Raw genomic sequence first — 26383 nt, 5'->3', positions numbered from 1 at the left:
CCTGCAATTCATTGAGAAGACGACTCGAGGTTTAAATACTTCAGTTTATAAAGTTTATTGGGTCTGTTACTTGTGACAACCAAAACGTTTGTAAGAAAGGACTCTTGTTGGTTTAGAAGCTATACTTGCAACGGGAATTTATTTTGAATTCTAGACCACGCAAAAGTTCTCTCTTCAAAATGGCGCCGTTGCCGGAGAATTGCAAACATGTGCCTTATCATTGGTTATTGTAAATATTTTTCTTTTACTTGTTTATTTATTTTTGTTTTTCCTTCTCATTTCTGATAGCTACTATGAATTCTCACCCCTCTCGCTTTGAGTTTGGTTCTAATTTTATTGAAAGGAATGGAAGCTATAATAGGATTATGCATCAAGGTCTAAGCAATCAAAGATGGATGGAGCCAAGAGGATCTTATCACCCCTTTAGGCAATAACACCTTCCAAGATATCATGGACAAAGACCATTCTATAATGCATACCAAGCTGATAGATATGGTGGACCGCCTTGTAGCTACCAACAAGCCCCACCCTGTGCTCAGAGACCACCCTTTCAACATAACCTCAACCCACCATACTCACAAGCTTCTTTTCATCATTCGCCACTATATGATCCTTATCCACCCCAACGCCAATCTAATTACTCCCAAGAACCACCAATTCCCTATGCACCATGTCCATATCCATCAAGCCAAGCATCACAGGTTCGCTTCGAAGAATTAGTAGACCAATTTAATGCAACCCTTCATCAACTAGAGCAAGCAATAAACAATTATCTTCTAGACATTCAGACACTCAACAGACTCCCATGGCTTCATGTGGAGAATCTAATGAAGAATGTAGCGTGAAGAAGCCACAAGAAGCTCCAGTGGACAGTATAGAGCATAACTTCGTACTAGAACAAGTAGAGGAAGATGTCATTCTAAAAGAAGAAGAGTTGGTTGAAGATTTAGGAGATGCTGAACCTCCACGGGGACCCAGAGTTATGGAAGACTCCGTCAAGGATGTTATAATTGACGCTAATGAGGATTTTGCACAGCCTCCAATGCAGCTATCTTATGAAGAACTGGACGGAATTACCCAAGACGCAAGTTTCCTTGATGATGATAATCACAAGTCAAGTTCTCTTAGTAATGAACTTTCATCCACAAGTGAATTCTTTGAGATAGAAGAATCTTCCCCAAGTGAATACGAAGATGATGCAGAGGTCGACTTTCCTCAACCTCCCAATTATGACTCGAGTGATGAGGAAGATATCGAAGACTTTGATCAAGACATGGTTGAATTTGAAGAAGTTTGCAAAGAAGTGGAGGAATTCACTGAAGACCACAAGGGAGTAGAGCTTGTAGAACCACTAGAAACACCTACCCCAAGGCCATTACCACCCAATACAAACTTCAAGTGGGTAAAATCCTTGACTTTTATCTTTAATTTTCCACTTGAATATGGTTTGCTTGATACAGATGGCCAGCTTAGAGCTCTCTGCGGCTTTAAGAGCAAAAGGCAAATGACTCGCACTCAGCGCGGGTATGCAAGATTCAACGAAGTTTCACACTTCAAATTGAGGTGCAAGGATTGGTGTCAAGCTCAATTGAAAGGATCTCGGAAGCTGTTTGGTCACTGCAGTGAGAATTCAGATTACTTATCACCCGGCTGGAAACATGCAGATCAAGACAAAGATGGGTGTAAAAGTAGAGTTTGGGATCCTGGAATCTATCTTGACATTCAACACCCCGGGAGCCTGGAAACCTGTTTGAAACTGCTCAAAGGTTATACGTATCTTGTTTGGGACCCCGGAGGATGCTGGCATTCCAAACACTGGTGGCGATTTCTGGACGAATTCAAGCACAAGCCACCATAGCAGGAAGCTCATCAAATGTCCAACTTAAGGACTTTAACTAAAAGTGCTAGGTGGGAGACAACCCACCATGGTATGATCGTTCCTTCTTCATTCTACTCTGTTTTTGAATTTTGTTTGAACCAGAATTTTTGCATGACGTTCATTGCATTTTGCATTCTGCATACTGCATAAAAAAAGAGAGAGAAGCACGCGACGCGACAGCGTCGTTGACGCGTCCGCGTCACAAGTGCATTAAAAGAAAAAGGAAACTGAACAGAGAGTCACGCTAAAGCAAGGCTGTAGGTGTGCCTTCGGCACAAATTGTTCCACGCGACCGCGTGCCCCACGCGATCTTGTCAGTTGAGAAAAATGCCTCCCACGTGTCCGCGTCACTCACGCAAACACGTGATCTGGATATCGGCGTAAAGATCCAACGCCCAGAAAGTTGGGCTAGAATCGTGCGGCTGGCGTGTGTTTAGCACAAAACAACTCACGCATATGCGTCCCTGACGCGAACGCGTCACTTGCACAACACCCATCCCACGCGAAAGCGTGAGCGACGTGATCGCATCGCATGGATTTTATGACCCCCTAAACCAAACAGAGAGTTGCGCTGAAACGACGCTGGAAGTGTGCGTCTAACACAAATTCCAGCGACGTGTTTGCGTGCTTCATGCGTCTGCGTCACCTATCTTTTACCCAACCCATGTGATTGCGTCAACCACGCATCCGCGTCAACCACATTTCACCCTATTCATGCGATCGCATCCTCTACGCGTTCGCGTGGATTCGCGATCACTAACCCCAAGTCACGCGAACCATATTCCATCGCGCCCCCAAACCCCAACCCTTCCTCTCCTCTGCAACTCATCCCTCTCCCTCAACCACCCCCAGCCACCACCTACAACCACCCCAGACCACCGCGACCTCTGCCACGCCACCCCCTTCTTCCTTCCATCTCTTTCTCCTCTCTCGCGCCGCCGCATCACCACCTCTCTGCCCTCATCCCTGTTCTATCGTTCTCATTGCACTTTACGCACCAGGTTTCGCCATTCTGTGATTCTTCCTTGCAATTCTTTAAGTTCGTTTTCCAATTTTTGTTCCGAATAGGATAGATAGAGATGCATGTTTGTAGTGGATTATAGGTGGTTAGGTAGCTAGGATGTGGTTAGTGGAATTAGGCCTGATAATTGCACGGTACTTGTTACTTGTTTTATCTGTTCTGTAATTTTAATCTGACTGTGATGTTAATACTATTCATATGCTGTTCTTTTAATGTTTCATGCTGCTGTTAAACTATCCTTCACTATTCCCACTGTCTGTGACTCTTTGCAACAATTATTATTCTCATATGAACTGTTTTTTTATTGCTGTTTATTTTCCGGGAACATCCAATTTTAGCCCGGATGTTGCCCAATTTTCTATAAATTGTTTCCTTTTTTCCATTCAAGTATTGGTTTTGGCAATTCTTAATTTTGCACTACTCCACGAATACCAAACCAATTATTGAATGCACGGGCCAGCATTCTTATTACTTTTGATTTCCTGGTTAATAAATTGGATTATTGATGTTTTGATTTTACTTTTTACTACTTCTATATCTATATGCATCATCATCAATACCCTGTTATTGCTGCTTGAATATGAGTTGACTGTTGCTTCAAATTGTGAAATTCTTGTTACTTAGAAACCAATCATCATGCCACTTACTCTGACTTCCTTTTTACTAACTCACTGATTTTCGCTTTCTAACCTCTTTTTCAATTTTTCCCACTTTTAACTTTCTACCTTCCCCCTTTGCCTTTTCACTACTTCTTTCAATTAATTTCACTCATGGCATGATTATTGTTTTTCCTAATTAACAAGCCTTCCACTTCTAACACATTTTGGAATGTGATATCTCATCTCAGCTTTTCAACTCCAAAACAATCCAAAATATATATTTACTTAACTCATTTCATTTTTCTACTGCTCCTTTGACACTTCGTGCTTATGTTGTTATTTGCCTACTTGTTTTCATGCTTTTATTATATCTTAGATTTCTGTTTCTTTTTTTTTAGGATGTCTGACCCTCAGCGAAAGGGAAAAGGAAAGGCAACAACTGGCAAACAGAAAAGAGGTGAATCCTCTATGTCTTTCCTGGAGCTTCTGCATGATGACTCCTGGCGGGAAAAACACTTTACCATGGAGGAGAAGGCCGACCAACTCCTCCCGGCCAATGATCCAATTACGTTTGCAAACCGATACTATGAGCTGAAGTTTCCAGTGTTTGCTACCTCCAGAAATCTGTACCTGGAGAGGACTTTGAAAATTCCAGAAGAACTACAACAGTACACCTCTGATCAGATCAAACAAAAAGGCTGGTTCTTCTTGGAGAGAAACTTGACTGAGGTAAATGCTTCCTGGGTAAGAGAGTTTTACTACAATTATTTCAAGACTTCCCTGGATGAAGTGCACCTCAGAGGGAAACAGATACTGGTCACTGAAGAGGCCATTGAGGATATTCTGCGCCTTCAGCCTAAGTTAGATTAGCCTGACAGTTACCAAAAGGCTGAAGAAGACATGTGCTTTCTGAGATTTGACTGGGATGCTGTCAAAGAGAGGATAGCCCTTGACCTTACTGTCCCATGGGTCACGGGTAAGAACACCACCATTCCTAAAGGAATCAAGCAGATATACTTGAATGATAAGGCTCGGCTCTGGCACCAGATCCTGAGTAACTTTATTATGCCGAGCACTCATGAGACAAAGCTGCCTGCTACTATGATCACCCTCCTCTGGTGTGTGATGGAGGGTAAGGACCTATACCTGCCACAATTCATCCGACACTATATGGCCAGGGTCCATATCAGAGGCACCCTCCCCTTTCCCTATCTGGTCACCCAGCTAGGCCGTCGAGCTGACGTGCCTTGGGAGGATGCTAATGAGAAGCCACCTGCTGCGGACTGCAAGAAGATCATTCCTCACAGAAGAAACTTTCTGGCTTTAGGCTACAGACCTCCATTCCTTACTGCTTCTGATGAGACAGCCACACCTTCAGCTGCCCCCTCTTCTTCTACTACTGCACCTGCCCCGTCCACTGCACCTCCAGCTGCTCCTGAGCCTATTTACCATTTGGTGCATCAACTCCCTGCCCGCTTGGACTGCATGGAGCGTCGCAACAAGCGACGCTATGAGCACCTCAAGTTGATGATCCGGTCCGGCGGCGACCTCCCCTCCGAGTCTGACACCCCTTCTGACACATCTGAGGCAGAGGCGAGTGCTCATGAGGAGGAGACACCCACCCAGGCTAAGCAGGCAAGCCCGGAGCAGGCTGCGCCACATCCTGAGGAGCCACACCAGATACAGGCCGCTAATCCCGAGATTCCTGTCTAGTCAGAGCCTCTTTTGCAGCAGACAGAACCTCCTACCTTCATCCAGTCTGCAGATCCTCAGACTACCATCGAGACACCAGCAGCCCATCCTTCCGAAGATGACACTTCTTCACACCCAGCTTGAGTGAGCATCGAGGACGATGCTTTATTTTAAGTGTGGGGAGGTCGCCATCTCTGGCATCTATTTCTTTTGGTGAACCACTATAGACTCTTATCTTATTTTGTCCATTTTCTGTATTTTATTTGCACATTTTTCTCCTTTTGTTTTTGTCATACTTTTGCATTCTACACTTTGGGCTGTATATATCTTGGATATTTTAGCTTAATTTGCACCTTCATTTACTAGTTATATATTAAGTGGATTAATTAGTGTAGTTTACCCTTTTAGCATATGATAAGTTTGGTTTAAAATTGAAAATAAAAAGGAAGTAAGCTAGAGACTTTAACAGAATCAAAAGAATCCACACCCCTTGTATATGTAGCATTACATGTTAGTTAGTTAACAACATTTCTTCAAGGAGAAACACCAAAACTTTAAAGTCACCCAAATAAATTTTACATTGAGAATAATGGAAACTCTAAATGTCTACTTGCATGACATACTTAATTGATATATGATTTATGAGTTTGAGAACACACAGCCTGTGAGTTTTGGGCTTAATTGTATGGGTACATTTAAACCATAAATTTTGTTCCTGTGTGCTTCGCCCTTCTTTTTATTCTGGTGTTCTTTTCTTTGTTTTAATCTATATGTCCAATTATAGAATATAGATACATACTAAGAAAGTGATTGATGTCATCATTTGAATTTTTCCTCACTTATCCCAAATTAGCCTACCTTTTACATCACCCTTGTTAGCCCCCTCGAGCTTGTTAATCCCCTCTTTTTCTGTAAACCACATTACTAGCCTTAAGCAGAAAAACAAAATAAAAATCCCAAGTTGAATCCTTGGTTAGCTTAAGATAGATATTGTGTATTATTTAAGTGTGGAGAATTTTATGGAAACATAGGATGATAGAAAAGAGTAGGAATTTAAATCGAATAAATTATTTAAAAATTTTGGGAAGCATGCTCATGTGAAATCAAAACAATTAAAAGTCACCATGTGCATATATAAAAAAAATTATTTATTTTCAATAAGGGGATACAAAAATTCCCCAAACACAAAATAAGAAGAATCAATGCACATGGGACAAAGTTAAATTTAATGCATGAGTTTGTAATACAAAGTGGAAAAATTTGGGCAAGTAGGTTAAGAAACTTTGATTTATATAAAAGTATGTATGTTAGGTGAGATCTTAGACTAATCAAGGATTCACTTATTAGCTCACTTAGCCTTATACATATACACCTACCTCTACCTTGGCCCCATTACAACCTTGGAAAAGACCTCATGATTTTTTGTATGTCTGTATTCTATAATTGTTGATTGGTTAGATGAAGAACAAAGTTATAGAAAGTAAGGATAAAAGAAGATTAAAGTGATTAACCCAATAAATACTGAGTGACTAGAGAGTAAATACAAAATCTAATGAGGGTTCAATAGCTCATCACCATATATCTCTGCCTCAACTGTTAATTGTCTTGCAAGTTTGGAAAATATTTTTATCTATCTCAATTGTAAAAGTGCTTTAACATTGTCTAAGGTTGGCTATGCATATATAATTCCTTGAGAATGTGAATTGATTTAACTACATGTAAGTTTTATATACAAGTGAATAATAACTAGATTTGCATGACTCATTTAGGTAGATGCATCTAGGATAGATTGCATTGCATGAGATTCCACCACTTTACCTTACTCTTTATCTTGGATTTAGCATGAGGACATGCTATTGTTTAAGTGTGGGGAGGTTGATAAACCACTATTTTATGATAAATATTGTACTTAAATTGAATGATTTATCAACTCTTCACCTACTTATTCATATGAATTTGCATGATTTTACAATTCCTTCCTTAGGATATGAGATATGAGAAAATATGTTTCTTATGCTTTAAAATAATCAAATTTAATTATCCTTTATTACCATTCAATGTCGTGATTTGTGTGTTGAGAACTTTCAGGTTTTATAGTGCAGGGATGATTTAAAGGATCGAAAGGAAACATACAAAAATGGAAGAAAAGCACAAATTGGAGTTTTGAAGAAACTGGAAGTGACGCGTCCGCATGGACAACGTGAACGCATGGTTTACACAAAAGAGAATCGATGCGAGCGCATGGATGAGGCGAACGCGTGACTTGTGATATACAACTGACGCGGGCGCATGACTGACGCGACTGCGTGGAAGAGCAACACTCCAGATGACGCGACCGCGTGACCCACGCAGACGCGTGACGTGCGCGATCTGCAAAATTTGCATATCTCATTTCCAGTGATTTTTGGGTCCCTTTTGGCCCAGATCCAAATCCAAAAGGCACAGATTAGAGGTTATGAAGTCGGGGAATGCATCCATACGGGGGATCGCCAGTTATTATTCACTCTTCATAGTTTAGATGTAGTTTTTAGAGAGAGAGGTTCTCTCCTCTCTCTTAGGAATCAGGATTAGGATTACAATTTATCTTATTGGGATTATTTCTTCATCACAGGTTCAATATTCCTTTTACTTTATATTTCTCTTTTACTTTCAGATATTTTAATGCTTGTATTACTTTTGTTGCCTACTTGGCTTATGAACCATTCATGTTAGGATTTTCCTTATTTGATATAATTTGAGGTATTTCAGACTCATGATTGTTTTCTTTTATTTATATAAATAATTTGGATTTTCGCCCTTTTGGCTTTGGTTAGGTAATTGGTAACACTTGAGTTGTCAAACTCAGCAGTGATTGAAATGGGCAGATTCTAATTGATCTAGATCACTTTAAAGCTAGTCCTCCCACAGGGATTGACTAGGACTTGAGGATCAAGCTAATTAGTCCACTTGACCTTCCTTTGTTTAATAAAGGATAACTAAGTGGGATTAAAACCCAATTCTCATCACACCTGAAAAGGGTAACTAGGATAGGAATTCCAATTCTAATACCTTGCCAAAAGTTTATCTTATTATTACTATTTTATTTTTCTTATCATTTAACATACTTGTTCCTTACTTCAAGACCCCCAATTTACAAGACTCATAACCAATAATAAGAACATACCTCCCTGCAATTCCTTGAGAAGACGACCCGAGGTTTAAATACTTCGGTTTATAAATTTTATTGGGTCTGTTACTTGTGACAACCAAAACGTTTGTAAGAAAGGACTCTTGTTGGTTTAGAAGCTATACTTGCAACGGAAATTTATTTTGAATTCTAGACCACGCAAAATTTCTCTCTTCAGCGTGCCACTTGAGTTCGTGGCGTGGCACGCCGAATAGAGGAACCATTCACTCACAAAGGGGCGTGGCACGCCAGACCCTGGGCGTGCCACGCTAGTGCAACTTTCTAAAGGAGCTTAGCCAAGTAGACAACAAGGGCGTGGCACACCAGACCCTGGGCATGCCACACTAGTTCAAGTTTCCATAGGCAAAGGAAAGTGGAAAAAAGCAAAGGGCGTGCCACTTGATCTCGAAGGCGTGGCACGCCAACACAAGACTTCCACTATGGCGTGTCAATTGAGTTCGAAGGCGTGGCACGCCAAGGTTGATAAAAGGATGAGCGTGCCACTTGAAGGATTGAGCGTGGCACGCCAAGCTAGTTTGAAAGGCACGTGACACGCCGGTAAAGCGCCAGCCACACGCCAGCTAAGAAGTCACGCTTGTTGAGTGTTTTCTTTCCCTCCAAAATGTAATTTTCCCTTTTTCACTTTTATAATTCTTTTATTTCTACTAGGAGTAGTATAAATACCCCTAAGGAGTACTGAAGGGGGTTAAGCAGTTAGTTCTAGATCCACTTTTACACTCCACTTTTGAGTACTTTTCAAGCTATGAGTAGCTAACTTCCCTCTCATTGAGAGAGAGAGCTCTGTTATACTTGATGGATTGATAATAGTGAAATTCTTCTTCTCTTCATCTTCTCTTGATTTGCTAGAAGGAATTTCATACTTAATGCTTAGTGTTCAATTATCTTGGGAAAGAGATTGAATGCAATTAGGTTTCTTGGGAACCTTGGGAAAGGAAACATGAAACCATGCTTGAAATCCCTTCTCACACTTGAGTAGAATTTGGGTTTTGGTGATGGGATACGTGACATATAATCCCCCCTCTACCTGGACCTATGAGGGTGTGTGGTATAATCAGGGATCAAGCATATCTCTCTTTATGAGCAATTAGACTAAGGAATTGGCTATTGATCAAGATCTGAGAGATTGAGTCACCAAGGGATTGGGGCTCAATCAATCATGATTGCCAAGAGGTCAATGAGTTGCATGATTGAAGAAGATATAAGCTAGATTTGATCCAAAGAGACAACATCTCCCAATCTCAATGAATTTTCCCATTCTTATCTATCCATTTCTTTACAGCTTAATTTTACATTCATCAATTCCCCACTCCCATTTACATTCAAGTCATTTATGATTCAGCACTTTACATTCTGCAATATCCATTTCTGCACTTTATTGCTTTTCTTTATATTCTAGTGATGAGCGGATAATTTATACGCTTTTTGGCATTATTTTTAGGTAGTTTTTAGTAGGATCTAGCTACTTTTAGGGATGTTTTCTTTAGTTTTTATGCAAAATTTATATTTCTGGACTTTACTATGAGTTTGTGTGTTTTTCTGTGATTTTAGGTATTTTCTGGCTGAAATTGAGGGACCTGAGCAAAAATCTGATTCAGGCTGACAAAGGACTGCTGATGCTGTTGGATTCAGACCTTCCTACACTCGAAATAGATTTTCTGGAGCTGCAGAACTTCAAATGGCGCGCGCTCAACTGCGTTGAAAAGTAGACATCTAGAGCTTTCTAGCAATATATGATAGTTCATACTTTATTCGATTTTAGACGACACAAACTGCGTTCAATGCCAGTTTCATGCTGCATTCTGGAGTAAAACGCCAGAAACACGTCACAAACCAGAGTTAAACGCCAAAATCTCGTTACAACTTGGCGTTTAACCCCAAGGGAAGCCTGTGCACGTGTAAAGCTCAAGCTTAGCCCAAGCACACACCAAAGTGGGCCTCGGAAGTGGATTTCTGCACTAAGACTTATTTCTGTAAACCCTAGTAGCTAGTCTAGTATAAATAGAACTTTTTACTATTGTATTTACGTCTTGGTTATTCCGGTTCCCTCTCTGGGGCCGAAGCCAATGAACACTATTTTCACTTATGTATTTTCAACGGTGGAGTTTCTACACACCATAGATTAAGGTGTGGAGCTCTGCTGTACCTCGAGTTTTAATGCAAAGTACTACTGTTTTCTATTCAATTCACGCTTATTCTTGTTCTAAGATATCACTCGTACTTCAACCTGATAGATGTGATGATCCGTGACACTCATCATCATCCATCCTTATGAACGCGTTCCTGACAACCACTTCCGTTCTACAAGCGAAAGCTAGGGTGAATATCTCTTGGATTCCTTAACCAGAATCTTCGTGGTATAAGCTAGAATCCATTGGCAGCATTCTTGAGAATCCGGAAAGTCTAAACTTTGTCTGTGGTATTCCGAGTAGGATCCAGGGATTGAACACTACAAGAAAAACACACATTCAGGTACACTTGAAAAGTGTAGCCAAAAGTGAAAAAAATGATGCCTTAGGCTACGGCTACGCTTTTTGGGCTACGGCTACGCTTTTTGGGGTGATTCCTATTCAGCCGTTGCCTATTCTCAAAGGCTACGCTTTTCAGCACCAAGGGCTACGCTTTTGGCATTTGGGAATAGGCTACGCTTTTCAAGTGATGCTGTCCAGTTTTAATTTTCTATGTGTATATAATATTCTAATAATTTTTTATACAACATAATATTTAATAATATTATTACATATATAATTTTACATTTTTAATTAAATGAGTTAAATATTATAAAATAAAATTAAACACATAATTGTACTAAATAATTTTTTTAAATAATAAAAATCATCTTTGCACTCTATATACGAAAAGAACTTAACAAACAAAAAATCATTAATCTTCTAATCTCGGCATAATGACTAAAAAATATTCTGAAGCACCCACAAATTCTTCTCAAACACATCTTTTTCATGCTGATCTTCATCACCATCAAGAAAACTCTTGGCCTTAACAATTATATCAGTGTTCATTCCCTTGTTCATTCCCAGCAAGAACTAATTTCCAAGCAGTTACTGCCCTGCTTACAGCTGCAGATTATCATAATTCAAAAAGAGAAGCATGTAAGGATTTTGCATATTGATTCACCACCATACGCAATCAATACAAGATTATGTTGAAGGAAATGACCGGCTACTTACAAATATTCTTTTGACCATTCTCGCGACACATGAAGAAAACAAAATCATAGAACCGAATGAATTCTGAAAAGTCTGCCTGGCAAGAGCAACAAATGAAGCACATGTTCCAATTGCAAGTATCAAATTAAAGATTAAAAATACAAGTAAACAAACTTGTTGTTTTTCTATTATTCTCATTAAAGCTGAATGCTAAATTCACAAAATCATGCCAATCAGCTTAATTTCAAGTGCAAAAGGGAAAAATGGTGTTGTCTCAAAGAGTAAAGTCAGAATCATCAACCTAAATTGTAAAATTAAAAATGAATTGAGATAGAACTAATGATATTAATACTATATAATATGATTTGATTCCTCGTCCTGTAGTTCAGCTTAGAGTGTGCCAGAACTAATCTCATCAAAGTAAAAAATAAAATAAATAGAGGTATCAGGTTAAGATATTACAACAATTGAGTTTAAATTAAACCCGTTTCACGCTTTACAAGGTTCTACTTTACCAGATTCTTGATTATATTCCACCACGGTTTAGCAATTTAGCATAGGTTAATGTGCCCTCTTGTTAATTAAAATTTTTAATCTAATGTTAGTAACATGGAAAAAGTAGTTTCTAATAATAATAAGGTTCTAAGTGCAAAACAGAACAGAACAAAAACAGAACAGAGTGTAGCATTATGATTATGATTATTATAATTATAGAAGAGCATATATACTATGGAAAATTGAAATTGTGGCCTTGGTAGTTGTTATGCAGAGGGAGATTTTTATTTTGTTGGCAATATAATACAGGAATAAAGGCTGCACATAAATTATTTAAGTTGAAAAATGAAATGAACCATATTCTATGGTTGAAATGACCAGATCAACTTTGGTATCACATGCTTTGAGTGATGTGATCCATTATGAAATAAAATTGGAACCAATTGATGACTAAACATTAAAGAAAGCTTAGTGAGGTGTAAAGTAATAATATTAGCAATATAATGTAAGTGATGATTCCCTTGTTGATCATAAGGTGAGGTTATATATAAGGGGTTGGAAGAAAGCAAGATTGAAGCAATTTGGTTAGAAAAAGTTTGAATAGATAAAGAGGTACTACGTACCTGGTTGCAGCAACCTCGAAGCTAGTTCAAACTAGTGGGAGGTTGTGTGCAGAGAAAGTGCACATCAATGGCTCGTGGAAGAATTCAGTTGAAGAGAATAGAGAACCCGGTTCACAGGCAAGTTACCTTCTGCAAGCGCCGAGCTGGGCTTCTCAAGAAGGCTAAGGAGCTCTCTGTCCTTTGCGACGCTGAAATTGGCCTTGTCATTTTCTCCGCTCATGGCAAGCTCTATGAACTCGCCACTAAAGGGTATTACTGTTACTGCTTTTACATTGCGGTTACGGAACAATCTGTTGATAGTTGAGATCTGTTAGACAATTTGATAGATTTGATTAAATTATTATTTAATAATTTTCAACTATCAACTTTATATGAAAATAATTGCACGTGAGTTTTTACTATGTATTATTGTCTATTTAGAAGTATGTGTGTGTACAACCATAAGATTCTTGCATGCATGCATATATTAATAGGTGAAAACTCAAGTGCAGTCGACTTCACGTGAAGTTGATAGCTGAAATTGTTAGATGGTTTGAAGTCGACTTCACGTAATGTTGACTGTACCTGTATTAATATTATGGTTTGTACATTTAACTTGTGTGATAATAATAACAATAATAATAATAATAATGTGTACGTACATGTTTATATGTGGAAAAATAAGAACCATGCAAGGAGTGATAGAGAGGTACATGAAGTTTACTGGGGCGGCTCAGCCTGAAGAACCACCAACTGAACCGCATCATCATCCTCTTGTATGTCTCATCTCTCTCTCTTTCTCTTTTATGTTAATTAAGTAGCTACTAAGTGTCATGTTATTATTGCTAGCTGCATAGACCAAAGGAGAATTAAGGAAATTAATTAAATTTTTATAATTGGCATCGAGTTAATTGGCTTCTTATAGTGCATAATTTGCATCATATCATATTTTAATGTAATTACTACACACAACATTATATAAAATACAGTATGATGTATCTGAGAACAAATAAACAACTTACCTAGCCTTTGCCATATCTTCCTCAAGGCATCTCACACACTCTGCAGCTTTTTCCAAGGACTTCTTAGCCACTTCCTTTGATAATGAAAACAATATATATTACAAACCTTCAATACAGAAAACTCAGGAATAAAAACTTAAACTTAATTAAGTTTTAGTCGTTGAGATGATAAAAAAAATTATATAAAGTGGGACATTGATTTATATATTGTATACAAGGATAACTAGAGAAGCAGAAGGCTAAACTCTCCTTGCAGAACTAACAAAAGCTAATATCGTGAACTATAAATAGTTAAATTGGCTTGTTCACATTTCAACTTTCAAGCTCAAAGGGTTTATGCATGAGAGGACATCATATATGTTCTTAATGAACATTTGGGAGAGTGGGTTCAAAATAGAAATATGGAATTGAAACATTGTTTCCGAGAGTCAAAACATCTACTTTACCTGTGAACTATCAATTAAAGCAGCAAGGTCATTTCTACCAACATCTTTGACAACTGAAAGATATGCAAAGAGCATTCAATTAACAATACTTAGGATACCATTCAATTAACTTTGGCTCTTATCCACACTACACTCTTACTTTCAAAATATTCACTTGACAATTGGAAGTTTTCTGTGTTACCATTTCATACAAAATTACCGCTTCACTTAAAGTGTTTTATTGACAACATCACCCTTTATTAGAAAGGAAATTTGAAAAAGAAAAAAAAAAGTTAACATAGGGCCTTTTCTACACCACTTGACAACCTCAAAGTTGCGCATTGCAAATTCAAAAGTTTTGGGTGTAAAGTGCATGTGAGCTTAAAGTTCAGAGAGGTTAAATTACTTTTTTCACTAAAAATTAAAAAAAAAATTTACTATTCTAGGAATACCCGAGAAATGGGTATATCAGTACAAATACAATATCGATATAACAACCATTTTACATTCTTTGTGCCAACATTCTCAAAGCAATATAAACACATGAAAGGAAGATTATACAGGACTTACTGCTAAGTTTGAACAAACATAGTCTGTAAGTGCAAAATCATAAAGCAAATGCAAAATAAAAAAGAAAACTCTTAACATAGTAAGAAGCAAAAATTACAAAAGATTGTAGAACTCCAAAAATCAGAACAACAAACCCTCAAAAAAACCGCAAAACCAAAAAATTCATACAGACCAGAAAAAAGTGTGGCTGAATAGGTATTTTTCTTGTAGTGATTAAAATAAATTTTAGGGGCTAAATCATGATATGACAAAGTTAACAGCTTCTTAATACTAACACAAAACAATTGATTAGAAATTCAAAGCCACTAAACTTGTCCTATTACCTTGTTCCCGTGGCTTCCAGCAGTATCAGTTTCATCACTCCCTCAAAAACCAATTTGAACCACCAAAGCAATTCCTAATTTTCTGGCTTCTATCTGCATTAGCTCTACAAATTCATAGCACACACAAACCATAAATGGTGTTAGAAATAATAAACTTTGCTTGATGAGGCGACGATTCGAACACTTGAGGCCAATAATCTTCTCAAACAAAAAAGAAAACCCTAACGAAGCAAGAAGCAGAAACTCATAAAATTAGGAAGCCCCAAAAATAGAACCCCCAAAACCTTCAAGAATTCACAGAAGAAAAATCCATGACAGAGAACAAGTGAGATAGAGGGTGAGACAAAGAGAGAACGAATGAGATAAAAAGTGAGATGACGAGCGAGGTGGTCTGCGATTGCTTCTCAGCTACCAGGAAGCTAAAACCATTCATGCAGTAAAACCCCCAATTCCTATCAGTGTCATATCCAAAAGCTACAACCCCTAATTAAAAACCCTAAAATTGGAACCCAAAACCTCCCAAATTTCACAGAACAAACTGAAAATCGATACGTACCTTCTCAGGTGAGCGGCGATGACGATGCTGAGCGACGACGACGATGCTGAGCAACGACAGTGAGCACATGTGACGATCATGCTGAGCGACGACGGTGAGTGCACGGAATGGCGATGCGAGGCAATGGTCAGCTCACGCAACGACGATGGTCTGCGCAGCAGAGCCCTAGCCGGCGTCATCCTCTTCTTCCTTCCCCTCTCCTCTCTTCTTCTCTTCTTCTTCTCGTTCTCCCCTTTTCTGATTTTTCCCTCTTTTGTGTGTGTGTGAGTGAGGATGAGAGTGTGAGCTTGTGAGTGGTGAGCTGGTGACTGGTGAGTGGTGATTGGGTGGCGACGGTCAATAATGACGGTTAGAAGGCGAAGGTGATGAGTGTCGTAGGTGATATATGTTGAAGGTGAGAATGGCGAAGGTGAGGGTTCCTCGAATTGAAGGTGCTGTGTGCGTGTGTGCTTTTGGAGGGAATTGAAAGAGTAATAAAAATTTCATTAAGTGTTAGGATTTGGTCCACATACATTAGGCATCACTTTTAAAATGCACCTAAAACTTAATAAATAGGCTACCTTTTAAAAATGTCTCCTTTGATACGAAAAGTGAACCTATAGATATCAATCTATGGCTACGCTTTATAAGTGATTTCTATAATACCTAAGGCTACGCTTTTTAAATGATGTCGCATTTGTGTATCCTTTTCTCTTATAAAAAGGCAACACGGAGAAAAGCGTAGCCTATTCAATGTAGCTTAAAAAAAGTGTGGCTGAATGGGTATTTTTCTTGTAGTGGAATGACTGTGACGAGCTTCAAACTCACGATTGTTGGGCGTAGTGATAGACGCAAAAGAATCAATGGATTCTATTCCGACATGATCGAGAACCGACAGATGATTAAACGTGCTGTGACAAAGCATTTGGACCATTTTCACTGAGAGGATGGGAAGTAGCCATTGACAACGGTGACGCCCTACATACAGCTTACCATTGAAAGGAGTAAGAATGATTGGATGAAAGCAGTAGGAAAGCAGAGATTCAGAAGGAACACAGTATCTTCATGCGCTAATCTGAAATTCCCACCAATGAATTACATAAGTATTTCTATCTTTATTTTATGCTTTATTTATCATTATATTCGAAAACCATTATAACTTTTATAATCTACCTAACTGAGATTTACAAGATGACCATATGTTGCTTCAAGCCGACAATCTCCGTGGGATCGACCCTTACTCACGTAAGGTATTACTTGGACGACCCAGTGCACTTGCTGGTTAGTTGTACGGAGTTGTGACAAAGTGTGATTCACGTTTGAGAGCACCAAGTCTTTGGCGCCATTGTTGATGATCAAAATTTCGTGCACCAAGTTTTTGGCGCCGTTGCCGGGGATTGTTCGAGTTTGGACAATTGACGGTTCCTCTTGTTGCTCAAATTAGGTAATTTTCTTTTCAAAAAGTTTTCAAAAATCTTTCAAAATTTTTTTCTCTTTTTCGTTTTTCCAAAAATTAATTTTCAAAAAAAAATCCAAAAAAATTAATAAAATCATAAAAATAAAAAATATTTTGTGTTTCTTGTTTGAGTCTTGAGTCAAATTTTAAGTTTGGTGTCAATTGCATGTTTTTAAAATTTATGCAATTTTTTTCGAAAATTTCATGCATGTGTTCTTCATGATCTTCAAGTTGTTCTTGACAAGTCTTCTTGTTTGATCTTCATATTTTCTTGTTTTGTGTCTTTTGTTGTTTTTCATATGCATTTTTGCATTCATAGTATCTAAGCATTGAAAATTTCTAAGTTTGGTGTCTTGCATGTTTTTCTTTTCTTGAAAATTTTTCAAAAATAAGTCTTGATGTTCATCTTGATCTTCAAAGTGTTCTTGGTGTTCATCTTGACATTCATAGTGTTCTTGCATGCATCATGTGTTTTGATTCATAATTTTCATGTTGTGAGTCATTTTTGTGTTTTTCTCTCTCATCATTAAAAATTCAAAACAATCAAAAAATATCTTTTCCTTATTTCTCTCATAAATTTCGAAAATTTGATTTGACTTAGTCAAAAATTTTTAAAACTTAGCTATTTCTTATAAGTCACGTCAAATTTTCAATTTTAAAAATCTTATCTTTTCAAAACTTTTTCAAAAATCAAATCTTTTTCATTTTTCTTTTGTATTTTCGAAATTTTTTAAAAAAAAAATTGATTTCAAAAATCTTTTTCTTAATTTTGTTTCATAATTTTCGAAACTTTACTAATAATTAATGTGATTGATTCAAAAATTTGAAGTTTGTTACTTTCTTGTTAAGAAAGGTTCAATCTTTAAATTCTAGAATCATATCTTTTAGTTTCTTGTTAGTCAAGTAATCAATTTTAATTTTAAAAATATCTTTTTAATCATATCTTTTTCAAATCATATCTTTTTCAAAATTTTATTTCAAAATATCTTTTCTAACTTCTTATCTTTTCAAAATTGATTTTCAAATCTTTTTCAACAAACTAATTGACTTTTTGTTTGTTTCTTATCTTTTTCAAAACCACCAAACTAATTTTCTCACTCTAATTTTCGAAAATTTCTCACCCTTTTTCAAAATCCTTTCTAATTAACTAATTGTTTTAAATTTTATTTTAATTTTATTTCTTCTCTTAATTTTCGAAAATCACTAACCATTTTTTTTAAAAAAAATTTTCGAAATTCTCTCCCTCTCATCTCTTTCTATTTATTTATTTATTTACTAACACTTCTCTTTATCTTAAAATTTGAACCCTCTCTTCCTTTGTGTTCGAATTTTTCTCTTCTCCTTCTTCTATTCTTTTCTTGTTCCACTCACATAAAGGAATCTCTATACTGTGACATAGAGGATTCTTCTTCCTTTTCTGTTCTCTTCTTTTTCATATGAGCAGGAGCAAGGACAAGGACATTCTTGTTGAAGCAGATCCTGAACCTGAAAGGACTCTGAAGAAGAAGCTAAGAGAAGCTAAAGCACAACAATCCAGAGAAAATCTTACAAAGAATCTCGAAAAAGAAAGAGACATGGCCAAACCCAATAACAATGGTGGAGGCGCAAGGAGGATGCTTGGTGATTATACTACACCTACTTCCAACTTTTATGGAAGAAGCATCTCAAGCCCTACCATTGGAGCAAACAATTTTGAGCTGAAGCCTCAACTAGTTGCTATAATGCAACAGAACTGCAAGTTTCATGGACTTCCATCAGAAGATCCCTACCAGTTCTTAACTGAGTTCTTGCAGATCTGTGATACTGTTAAGACTAATGGAGTAGATCTTGAAGTCTACAGGCTCATGCTTTTCCCTTTGGCTGTAAGAGACAGAGCTAGAACATGGTTGGACTCACAACCTAAAGATAGCCTGGACTCTTGGGATAAGCTAGTCACAGCCTTCTTGGCTAAGTTTTTTCCTCCTCAAAAGCTGAGCAAGCTTAGAGTGGATGTTCAGACCTTCAAGCAAAAAGATGGAGAATCCCTCTATGAAGCTTGGGAAAGATACAAGCAGTTGACCAAAAAGTGTCCTGCTGACATGCTTTCAGAGTGGACCATTTTGGATATATTCTATTATGGTCTATCTGAGTTCTCTAAGATGTCACTAGACCATTCTGCGGGTGGATCCATTCACCTAAAGAAAATGCCTGTAGAAGCTCAAGAACTCATTGACATGGTTGCAAATAACCAATTCATGTACACTTCTGAGAGGAATCCTGTGAGTAATGGGACGCCTCAGAGGAAGGGAGTTCTTGAAATTGATGCTCTGAATGCCATATTGGCTCAGAACAAAATGTTGACTCAGCAAGTCAACATGATTTCTCAGAGTCTGAATGGATTGCAAAATGCATCCAATAGTACTAAAGATGCATCTTCTGAAGAAGAAGCTTATGATCCTGAGAACCCTGCAATAGTAGAGATGAATTACATGGGTGAAGCCTATGGAAACACCTATAATCCCTCATGGAGAAATCATCCAAATTTCTCATGGAAGGATCAACAAAAGCCCTAACAAGGCTTTAATAATGGTGGAAGAAACAGGCTAGCAATAGCAAGCCTTTTCCATCATCTTCTCAGCAATAGACAGAGAATTCTGAGCAGAGCCTCTCTAGCTTAGCAAACATAGTCTCTGATCTATCTAAGGCCATTCTAAGTTTTATGACTGAAACAAGGTCCTCCATTAGAAATTTGGAGGCACAAGTGGGCCAGTTGAGTAAGAAAATCACTGAAACTCCTCCTAGTACTCTCCCAAGCAACACAGAAGAGAATCCAAAAAGAGAGTGCAAGGCCTTTGATATTATCAGAATGGCCGAATCCAAAGAGGAAGGGGAGGATGTGAATCCCAATGAGGAAGACCTCATGGGACGTCTCCCAGACAGAAAGGAGTTTTCTATTGAGGACCTAAAGGAATCTGAGGCTCATATAGAGACCATAGAGATTCCATTAAACTTCCTACTACCATTCATGAGCTCTGAGAACTATTCTTCCTCTGAAGAGGATGAAGATGTAACTGGAGAGCAAGTTGCTCAATATCTAGGAGCCATCATGAAGCTGAATGCCAAGTTGTTTGGTAATGAGACTTGGGAAGATGAATCTCCCTTGCTCATTAGTGAACTAAATACAAGTGTTCAGCAAACTTTACCTCAAAAGAAATAAGATCCTGGTAAATTCTTAATACCCTGTACCATAGGCACCATGACCTTTGAGAAGGCTCTGTGTGACCTGGGGTCAGGTATAAATCTTATGCCACTCTCTGTAATGGAGAAACTGGGGATATTTGAGGTACAGGCTGCCACAATCTCATTAGAGATGGCAGAAAAATCATTAAAATAAGCTTATGGATTGGTAGAGGACGTGTTAGTGAATGTTAAAGGCCTTTACATCCCTGCTGATTTCATAATCTTAGACACTGGGAAGGATGAGAATGAATCCATCATTCTTGGAAGACCCTTCCTAGCCACAGTAGGAGCTGTGATTGATGTTGACAGAGGAGAGCTAGTCCTTCAATTGAATAGGGACTACCTTGTGTTTAAAGCTCAAGGATCTTCCTCTGCAACCATGGAGATGAAGCATGAAAAGCTTCTCTCAATACAGAGTCAAACAAAGCCCCCACAGTCAAACTCTAAGTTTGGTGTTGAACCCCCACATTTAACCTCTAAGTTTGGTGTTGGGAGGTCCCAACAATGCTCTGAACATCTGTGAAGCTCCATGAGAGCTCACTGTCAAGCTATTGACATTAAAGAAGCGCTTATTGGGAGGCAACCCAATTTTTATATTTTTATTGTTCTTTTATGTTTTATTAGGTTCATGATCATGTGGAGTCACAAAACAATTGCTAAAATTAAAAACAGAATAAAAAATAGCAGAAGAAATAGCACACCTTGGAGAAAGAGCTTACTGGCGTTTAAACGCCAGTAAGGAGTATCTGGCTAGCGTTCAATGCCAGAACAGAGCATGAATCTGGCGTTGAATGCCAGAAACAAGCAGCAATTTGTCGTTTAAACACCAAGAATGCAACCTGAGGAAAGCTGGCATTTAACGCCAGCAACAAGCATCAGGCTGGCATTAAACGCCAGAAACATGCTACATTTGGGCGTTTAATGCCAGAAACAAGCTTCAGTCTGGCGTTAAATGCCAAGATTGCATGCAGATGGCGTTTTACATGCCTAATTGGTGTAGGGATGAGAAATCCTTGACACCTCAAAATCTGTGGACCCCACAGGATCACCTCAGGATCTGTGGACCCCACAGGATCCTCACCTACCTCAGCTCACCTTCTCTCTTCTTCACCACTCACATCCATCCACTCTTCCCTATAAACCTCACCTACCTTCAAATTCAAAATCAATTTCCCACCCAAACCCACCCAAAATGACCGAACCTACTACCCTCTCCCTCCACTATATAAACCCCTCCATCTTTCTTCTTTTTCGCACAACACAAACTCTCTCTTCTCCCCCTTGGCCGAAAGCCACACATCTCTCCTTCTCCTCCATATCTTCTTCTTCTTCTATTCTTTCTTTTCTTTGCTCGAGGACGAGCAAAATTCTAAGTTTGGTGAGGTAAAAGCATGGCTTTTTTGTTTTTTTATTACCATTTATGGCACCTGAGGCCGAAGAAACCTCTTGAAAGAGGAAAGGGAAGATAAAAGCTTCCACCTCCTTGATATGTTTGTTGAGTGATTTTAGGTTCATAAGGCAAGACTTGAATGGAAGAAGTGAGGAGAAAAGCATGCAAAGTGGGAGAACTCATGAAGAAATGAAGGAACCGTAAAGCTGTCAAGCCTGACCTCTTCGCAGCCAATCGACCATAAATTAAGCTACAGAGGACCAAATGAGGCGGTTTTAGTTGCGTTAGAAAGCTAACATCTGGGGTTTCGAAATGACATAAATTTTGCCATATGTTGTTTCGTGTATAGGGGTGCGCACGCATAATGTGCACAGACGCACCGATTGAGCACGTGACCCACTAAAGAGCAACTCGTGGCCAGCGATTTCTAGCTCATTTTGGACCCAATCCAACTCATTTCTGATGCTATTGAACCCAAGGATTGAGGGGAAAATGAACCAAGTAGCCACATTTTAGTTTTCATCATGTTTTAGGGTAGAATTCTAGAGAGAGAAGCTTTTTCTTCTCTCTAGAATTTAGGGTAGTTTAGGTTTAATTTTCTTACATCCAACTTTCAATTCTTGTTTTGATTTAGTTTTCCTTCTTAATTTCTTGTATTACATCTTTGCTCTTTTAGTTTTACTTGTTTATTTCCTTCATTTTGTTACTTTTATGCTTATGAACTCTTGTTGGATCTTAATTTTCTTTAATGCAAATTTATGTTTCCATGTCTCTTTTATGTGATCTTGATTGTTATTATTGATTTCTTGTTTATGATAGTTATGGGTTCTTTCAATTCATGCATTTGATGATGTTTACTTTTCTTGCACACTAGGTGTTTGATAAAATGTTTCCTCTAGTTTTTGAGTAGTTTTCTGTACTCTTGGCCTAGGTGGAGTAATTAGTGATGCTTGAGTTATCTAATTCCTTTGATTGATTGACTATTGGAAGTTACTAATTGATTTGGATACCACTAACACTAGTCTTTCCCTTGGGAGTTGGCTAGGACTTGTGGAATCAAGTTAATTCATCCACTTGACTTTCCTCCATGGTTAGAGGTTAACTAAGTGGTAGCAATGGACAATTTGTAATCACAATTAAGGAGGATAACTAGGATAGGACTTCTAGTTCTCATATCTAGCCAAGATCTTTGTTAGTTGTTAGTTTATTTTCATTACTATTTACATTCCATGTCTATTATCCCAAAAACCCCAAAATACCTCATAACCAATAAGCATACACTTCATTGCAACTCCTTGTGAGACGACCCGGAGTCCAAATACTCTGGTTAATTCTTATTTGGGGTTTGTTCTTTGTGACAACCAAAATTTTTGCATGAAAGGATTATTGATTGGTTTGGAAACTATACTTTACAACGAGACTCCATTAGATGAATTCTAAACCGTCAAGAATCCGATCATCAAAATGGTGCCGTTGCCGGGGAGTTGCAATGGTGTTATATTGTTGGCTATTGTGAATATGTGAATATGTTAATTTTTATTTTTCTTTGCTATTATGAATTCTCACCACTTTGGCTATGAGTTTGGTTCGAATTATGTTGTAGGAAATGGGAGCTACCATGACAATATGCATCAAGGATTTGGGTACAACCAAAGATGGGAGGAGCCTCAAAGGATTGATCACCCTTCTTGGCAACAACAACCTTCGGTTTCTTATGGGTATAACTCTCATCCTAATGCATATCAATCTAATGGATGTGGTGACCCTTATTGTGATTGTCAACAACCACCACCACATGCCTATGAACCACCCCCTCAACATGATTTTGAACCACCTTACTCACAATCCCCTTTTCAATAAACACCTCCATATGACCCCAACCCATATTCACCATACCGACCAGCTTGTGAACCATATGAACCATATGAAGAACCACCCCAATTTAACCCCCAATACCCTCAAAAACCACCACCTCCATACTATTACCAAGATGAACCACCTCCCATGTATGAGAACTCTCAACCACAAGATGAATCACCTCCCATATTTGAAAAAATCATGGCTCAGTTTGCTAACATTACCGCTATCTTGGACTCATGGGACTCATGCAACAAGCAAAGCATCTCCATAGATGAATGTGAGAAATCAACAGAAGAAAGGAGCATGAAGGAGATTTTAGAATCTCAACATGAGGACAAGGAGATGGGGTATGTCTTACAACAAGCGGAGAGTGAAGAAATTGTTAATGAAGAAGAAGTGGTTGAAGACTTAGGAGATGCGGAACCTCCATGGGAAGCTAAAATCATAGAAAATTCCTCCAAGAAGAAATTTAATGTTGAGGAGGAAAGTGCACAACCTCCAAAACAATTATTAAATGAAGACTTGGAAGGAATGGAGCAAGAGTTGAGTTCCCTTGGTGATGAAGACCATGCATCCAACCTTCTTGGTGGTAAATCCTTTGAATTTGAAGAACCTTCTCCTAATGAGATGGAAAGAAATGTGGAGGTAGATTTCTCTCAACCTCCCATTTATGATTCGGGTGATGGAGAAGAGTTGGATGAAAATGATGAACAAAGGATTGAAATTAAAGAATTTTATGAAGAGGTGGAGGTAATCAAGGAAGAGCACAAGGGAATGGATCTCACATTGGCTAAGTGTGGGGAGGTCCCCCTTCCTAAGTCACCATCCAACACAAAATTCAAGTGGGTAAAATTCTTATCTCTAAGCTTCACTTTCTCACTTGAATATGATTTGATTGAAAATGATGGTCAACTTAGAGCTCTTTATGGAGTTAAGAGTAGGAGAGAGTTGTGTAGTGGTTAGAAACATCACTCTAAGTTCATGATGGTTGCATGCTCAAAGTCAAATAGCAATGGTTGGTGTAGAACCAAATTGCAAGGGTCTAGGAGAATGTTTGGATGCTTGATTGAGAATTCACAAGCCTTGTCACCCAAATTTAACTATGGTAGTCAACGAGAAAATAGGTGTAAGAACAAGGTTTGGGACTGGTGCACGAAATTGTGATCTCTAACTTTCACAACTTGAACAATCCCCGATAATGGTTCCAAAAACTTGGTGCTCAATACCATGGTCTAAACATAATTTCACAACTTCGCACAACTAACCAGCAAGTGCACTGGGTCGTCCAAGTAATAAACCTTACACGAGTAAGGGTCGATCCCAAGGAGATTGTTGGTATGAAGCAAGCTATGGTCATCTTGTAAATCTCAGTCAGGCAGATTCAAATGGTTATGAATGATATATGAATAAAGCATAAAATAAAGATAGTGATACTTATGTAATTCATTGGTGAGAATTTCAGATAAGCGAATGGAGATGCTTTGTCCCTTCCGTCTCTCTGCTTTCCTACTGTCTTCATCCAATCCTTCTTACTCCTTTCCATGGCAAGCTGTATGTTGGGCATCACCGTTGTCAGTGGCTACAATCTCGTCCTCTCAGTGAAAATGTTCAACGCACCCTGTCACGGCACGGCTAATCATCTGTCGGTTCTCAATCAGTTGGAATAGAATCCATTGATTCTTTTGCGTCTGTCACTAACACCCAGCCTTCAGGAGTTTGAAGCTCGTCACAGTCATTCAATCATTGAATCCTACTCAAAATACCACAGACAAGGTTTAGACCTTCCGGATTCTCTTGAATGCTGCCATCAATTCTAGCTTATACCACGAAGATTCTGATTAAAGAATCCAAGAGATAAACATTCAAGCCTTGTTTGCTTGTAGAACGGAGTGGTTGTTAGGCACGCGTTCATAAGTGAGAATGATGATGAGCGTCACATAATCATCACATTCATCATGTTCTTGGGTGCGAATGAATATCTTAGAATAAGAACAAGCTGAATTGAATAGAAGAACAATAGTAATTGCATTAATACTCGAGGTACAGCAAAGCTCCACACCTTAATCTATGGTGTGTAGAAACACCACCGTTGAAAATACATAAGAACAAGGTCTAGGCATGGCCGTGAGACCAGCCCCCAGAACGTGATCAAAGGATTCAAAGATCCAAAGATGAAAATACAATAGCAAAAAGGTCCTATTTGTAGAGAACTAGTAGCCTAGGATTTACAGAAATGAGTAAATGACATAAAAATCCACTTCCGGGCCCACTTGGTGTGTGCTTGGGCTGAGCATTGAATCTTTCATGTGTAGAGACTTTTCTTGGAGTTAAAGGCCAGCTTTTGTGCCAGTTTGGGCGTTTAACTCCCATTCTTGTGCCAGTTCCGGCGTTTAACGCCGGGCAGTTTTGAGCTGATTTGGAACGCCGGTTTGGGCAATCAAATCTTGGGCAAAGTATGGACTATTATATATCGCTTCTGTAGCTCCAGGAAATCTACTTCGAGTGTAGGGAGGTCAGAATCCAACAGCATCTGCAGTCCTTTTCAGTCTCTGAATCATATTTTTGCTCAGGTCCCTCAATTCCAGCCAGAAAATACCTGAAATCATAGAAAAACACACAAACTCATAGTAAAGTCCAGAAAAGTGAATTTTAACTAAAAACTAATAAAAATATAATAAAAACTAACTAAAACATACTAGAAACATACTAAAAACAACACCAAAAAGCGTATAAATTATCCGCTCATCACAACACCAATCTTAAATTGTTGCTTGTCCCCAAGCAACTGAAAATCAAATAAAATAAAGAGAAGAGAATATGCAATGAATTCCAAAAACATCTATGAAGATCAGTATTAATTAGATGAGCGGGGCTTTTAGCTTTTTGCCTCTGAACAGTTTTGGCATCTCACTCTATCCTTTGAAATTCAGAATGATTGGCTTCT

General features: G+C 38.3%; 1 protein-coding gene and 1 non-coding gene across 2 annotated transcripts; one reads left to right on the top strand and one right to left on the bottom strand.

Annotated features, from left to right (window-relative positions):
* The first annotated feature begins 12707 nt into the window (after positions 1 to 12707).
* Positions 12708 to 13468, top strand: LOC107484518 (agamous-like MADS-box protein AGL12). The gene is made up of 2 exons (XM_016105075.3): positions 12708 to 12909; positions 13325 to 13468. Exons 1-2 carry the CDS (start codon positions 12728 to 12730, stop codon positions 13458 to 13460), a joined length of 318 nt encoding a protein of 105 aa, XP_015960561.1. The 5' UTR covers positions 12708 to 12727; the 3' UTR covers positions 13461 to 13468.
* Positions 13469 to 18946: 5478 nt separating this feature from the next.
* Positions 18947 to 19054, bottom strand: LOC127746832 (small nucleolar RNA R71). The gene has a single exon (XR_008008644.1). It is a non-coding gene; the product is annotated as a small nucleolar RNA R71 (small nucleolar RNA).
* Between the last annotated feature and the right edge of the window lie 7329 nt (positions 19055 to 26383).

This window comes from Arachis duranensis, chromosome 4, assembly GCF_000817695.3.
Source record: "Arachis duranensis cultivar V14167 chromosome 4, aradu.V14167.gnm2.J7QH, whole genome shotgun sequence".
In the NCBI taxonomy this organism is placed as follows: domain Eukaryota; kingdom Viridiplantae; phylum Streptophyta; class Magnoliopsida; order Fabales; family Fabaceae; genus Arachis; species Arachis duranensis.
Note: the sequence above shows the minus strand (reverse complement) of the source record. Positions and strands in the feature narration are given on the sequence as shown.

What these genes read in the sequence shown, in the direction of transcription:
- LOC107484518 (XM_016105075.3), top strand. Translation starts at nt 12,728, where the DNA reads ATGGCTCGTGGAAGAATTCAGTTGAAGAGAATAGAGAACCCGGTTCAC. An exon ending in TATGAACTCGCCACTAAAGG is followed by an intron (nt 12,910 to 13,324) that starts GTATTACTGTTA and finishes TGGAAAAATAAG; the next exon opens with AACCATGCAAGGAGTGATAG.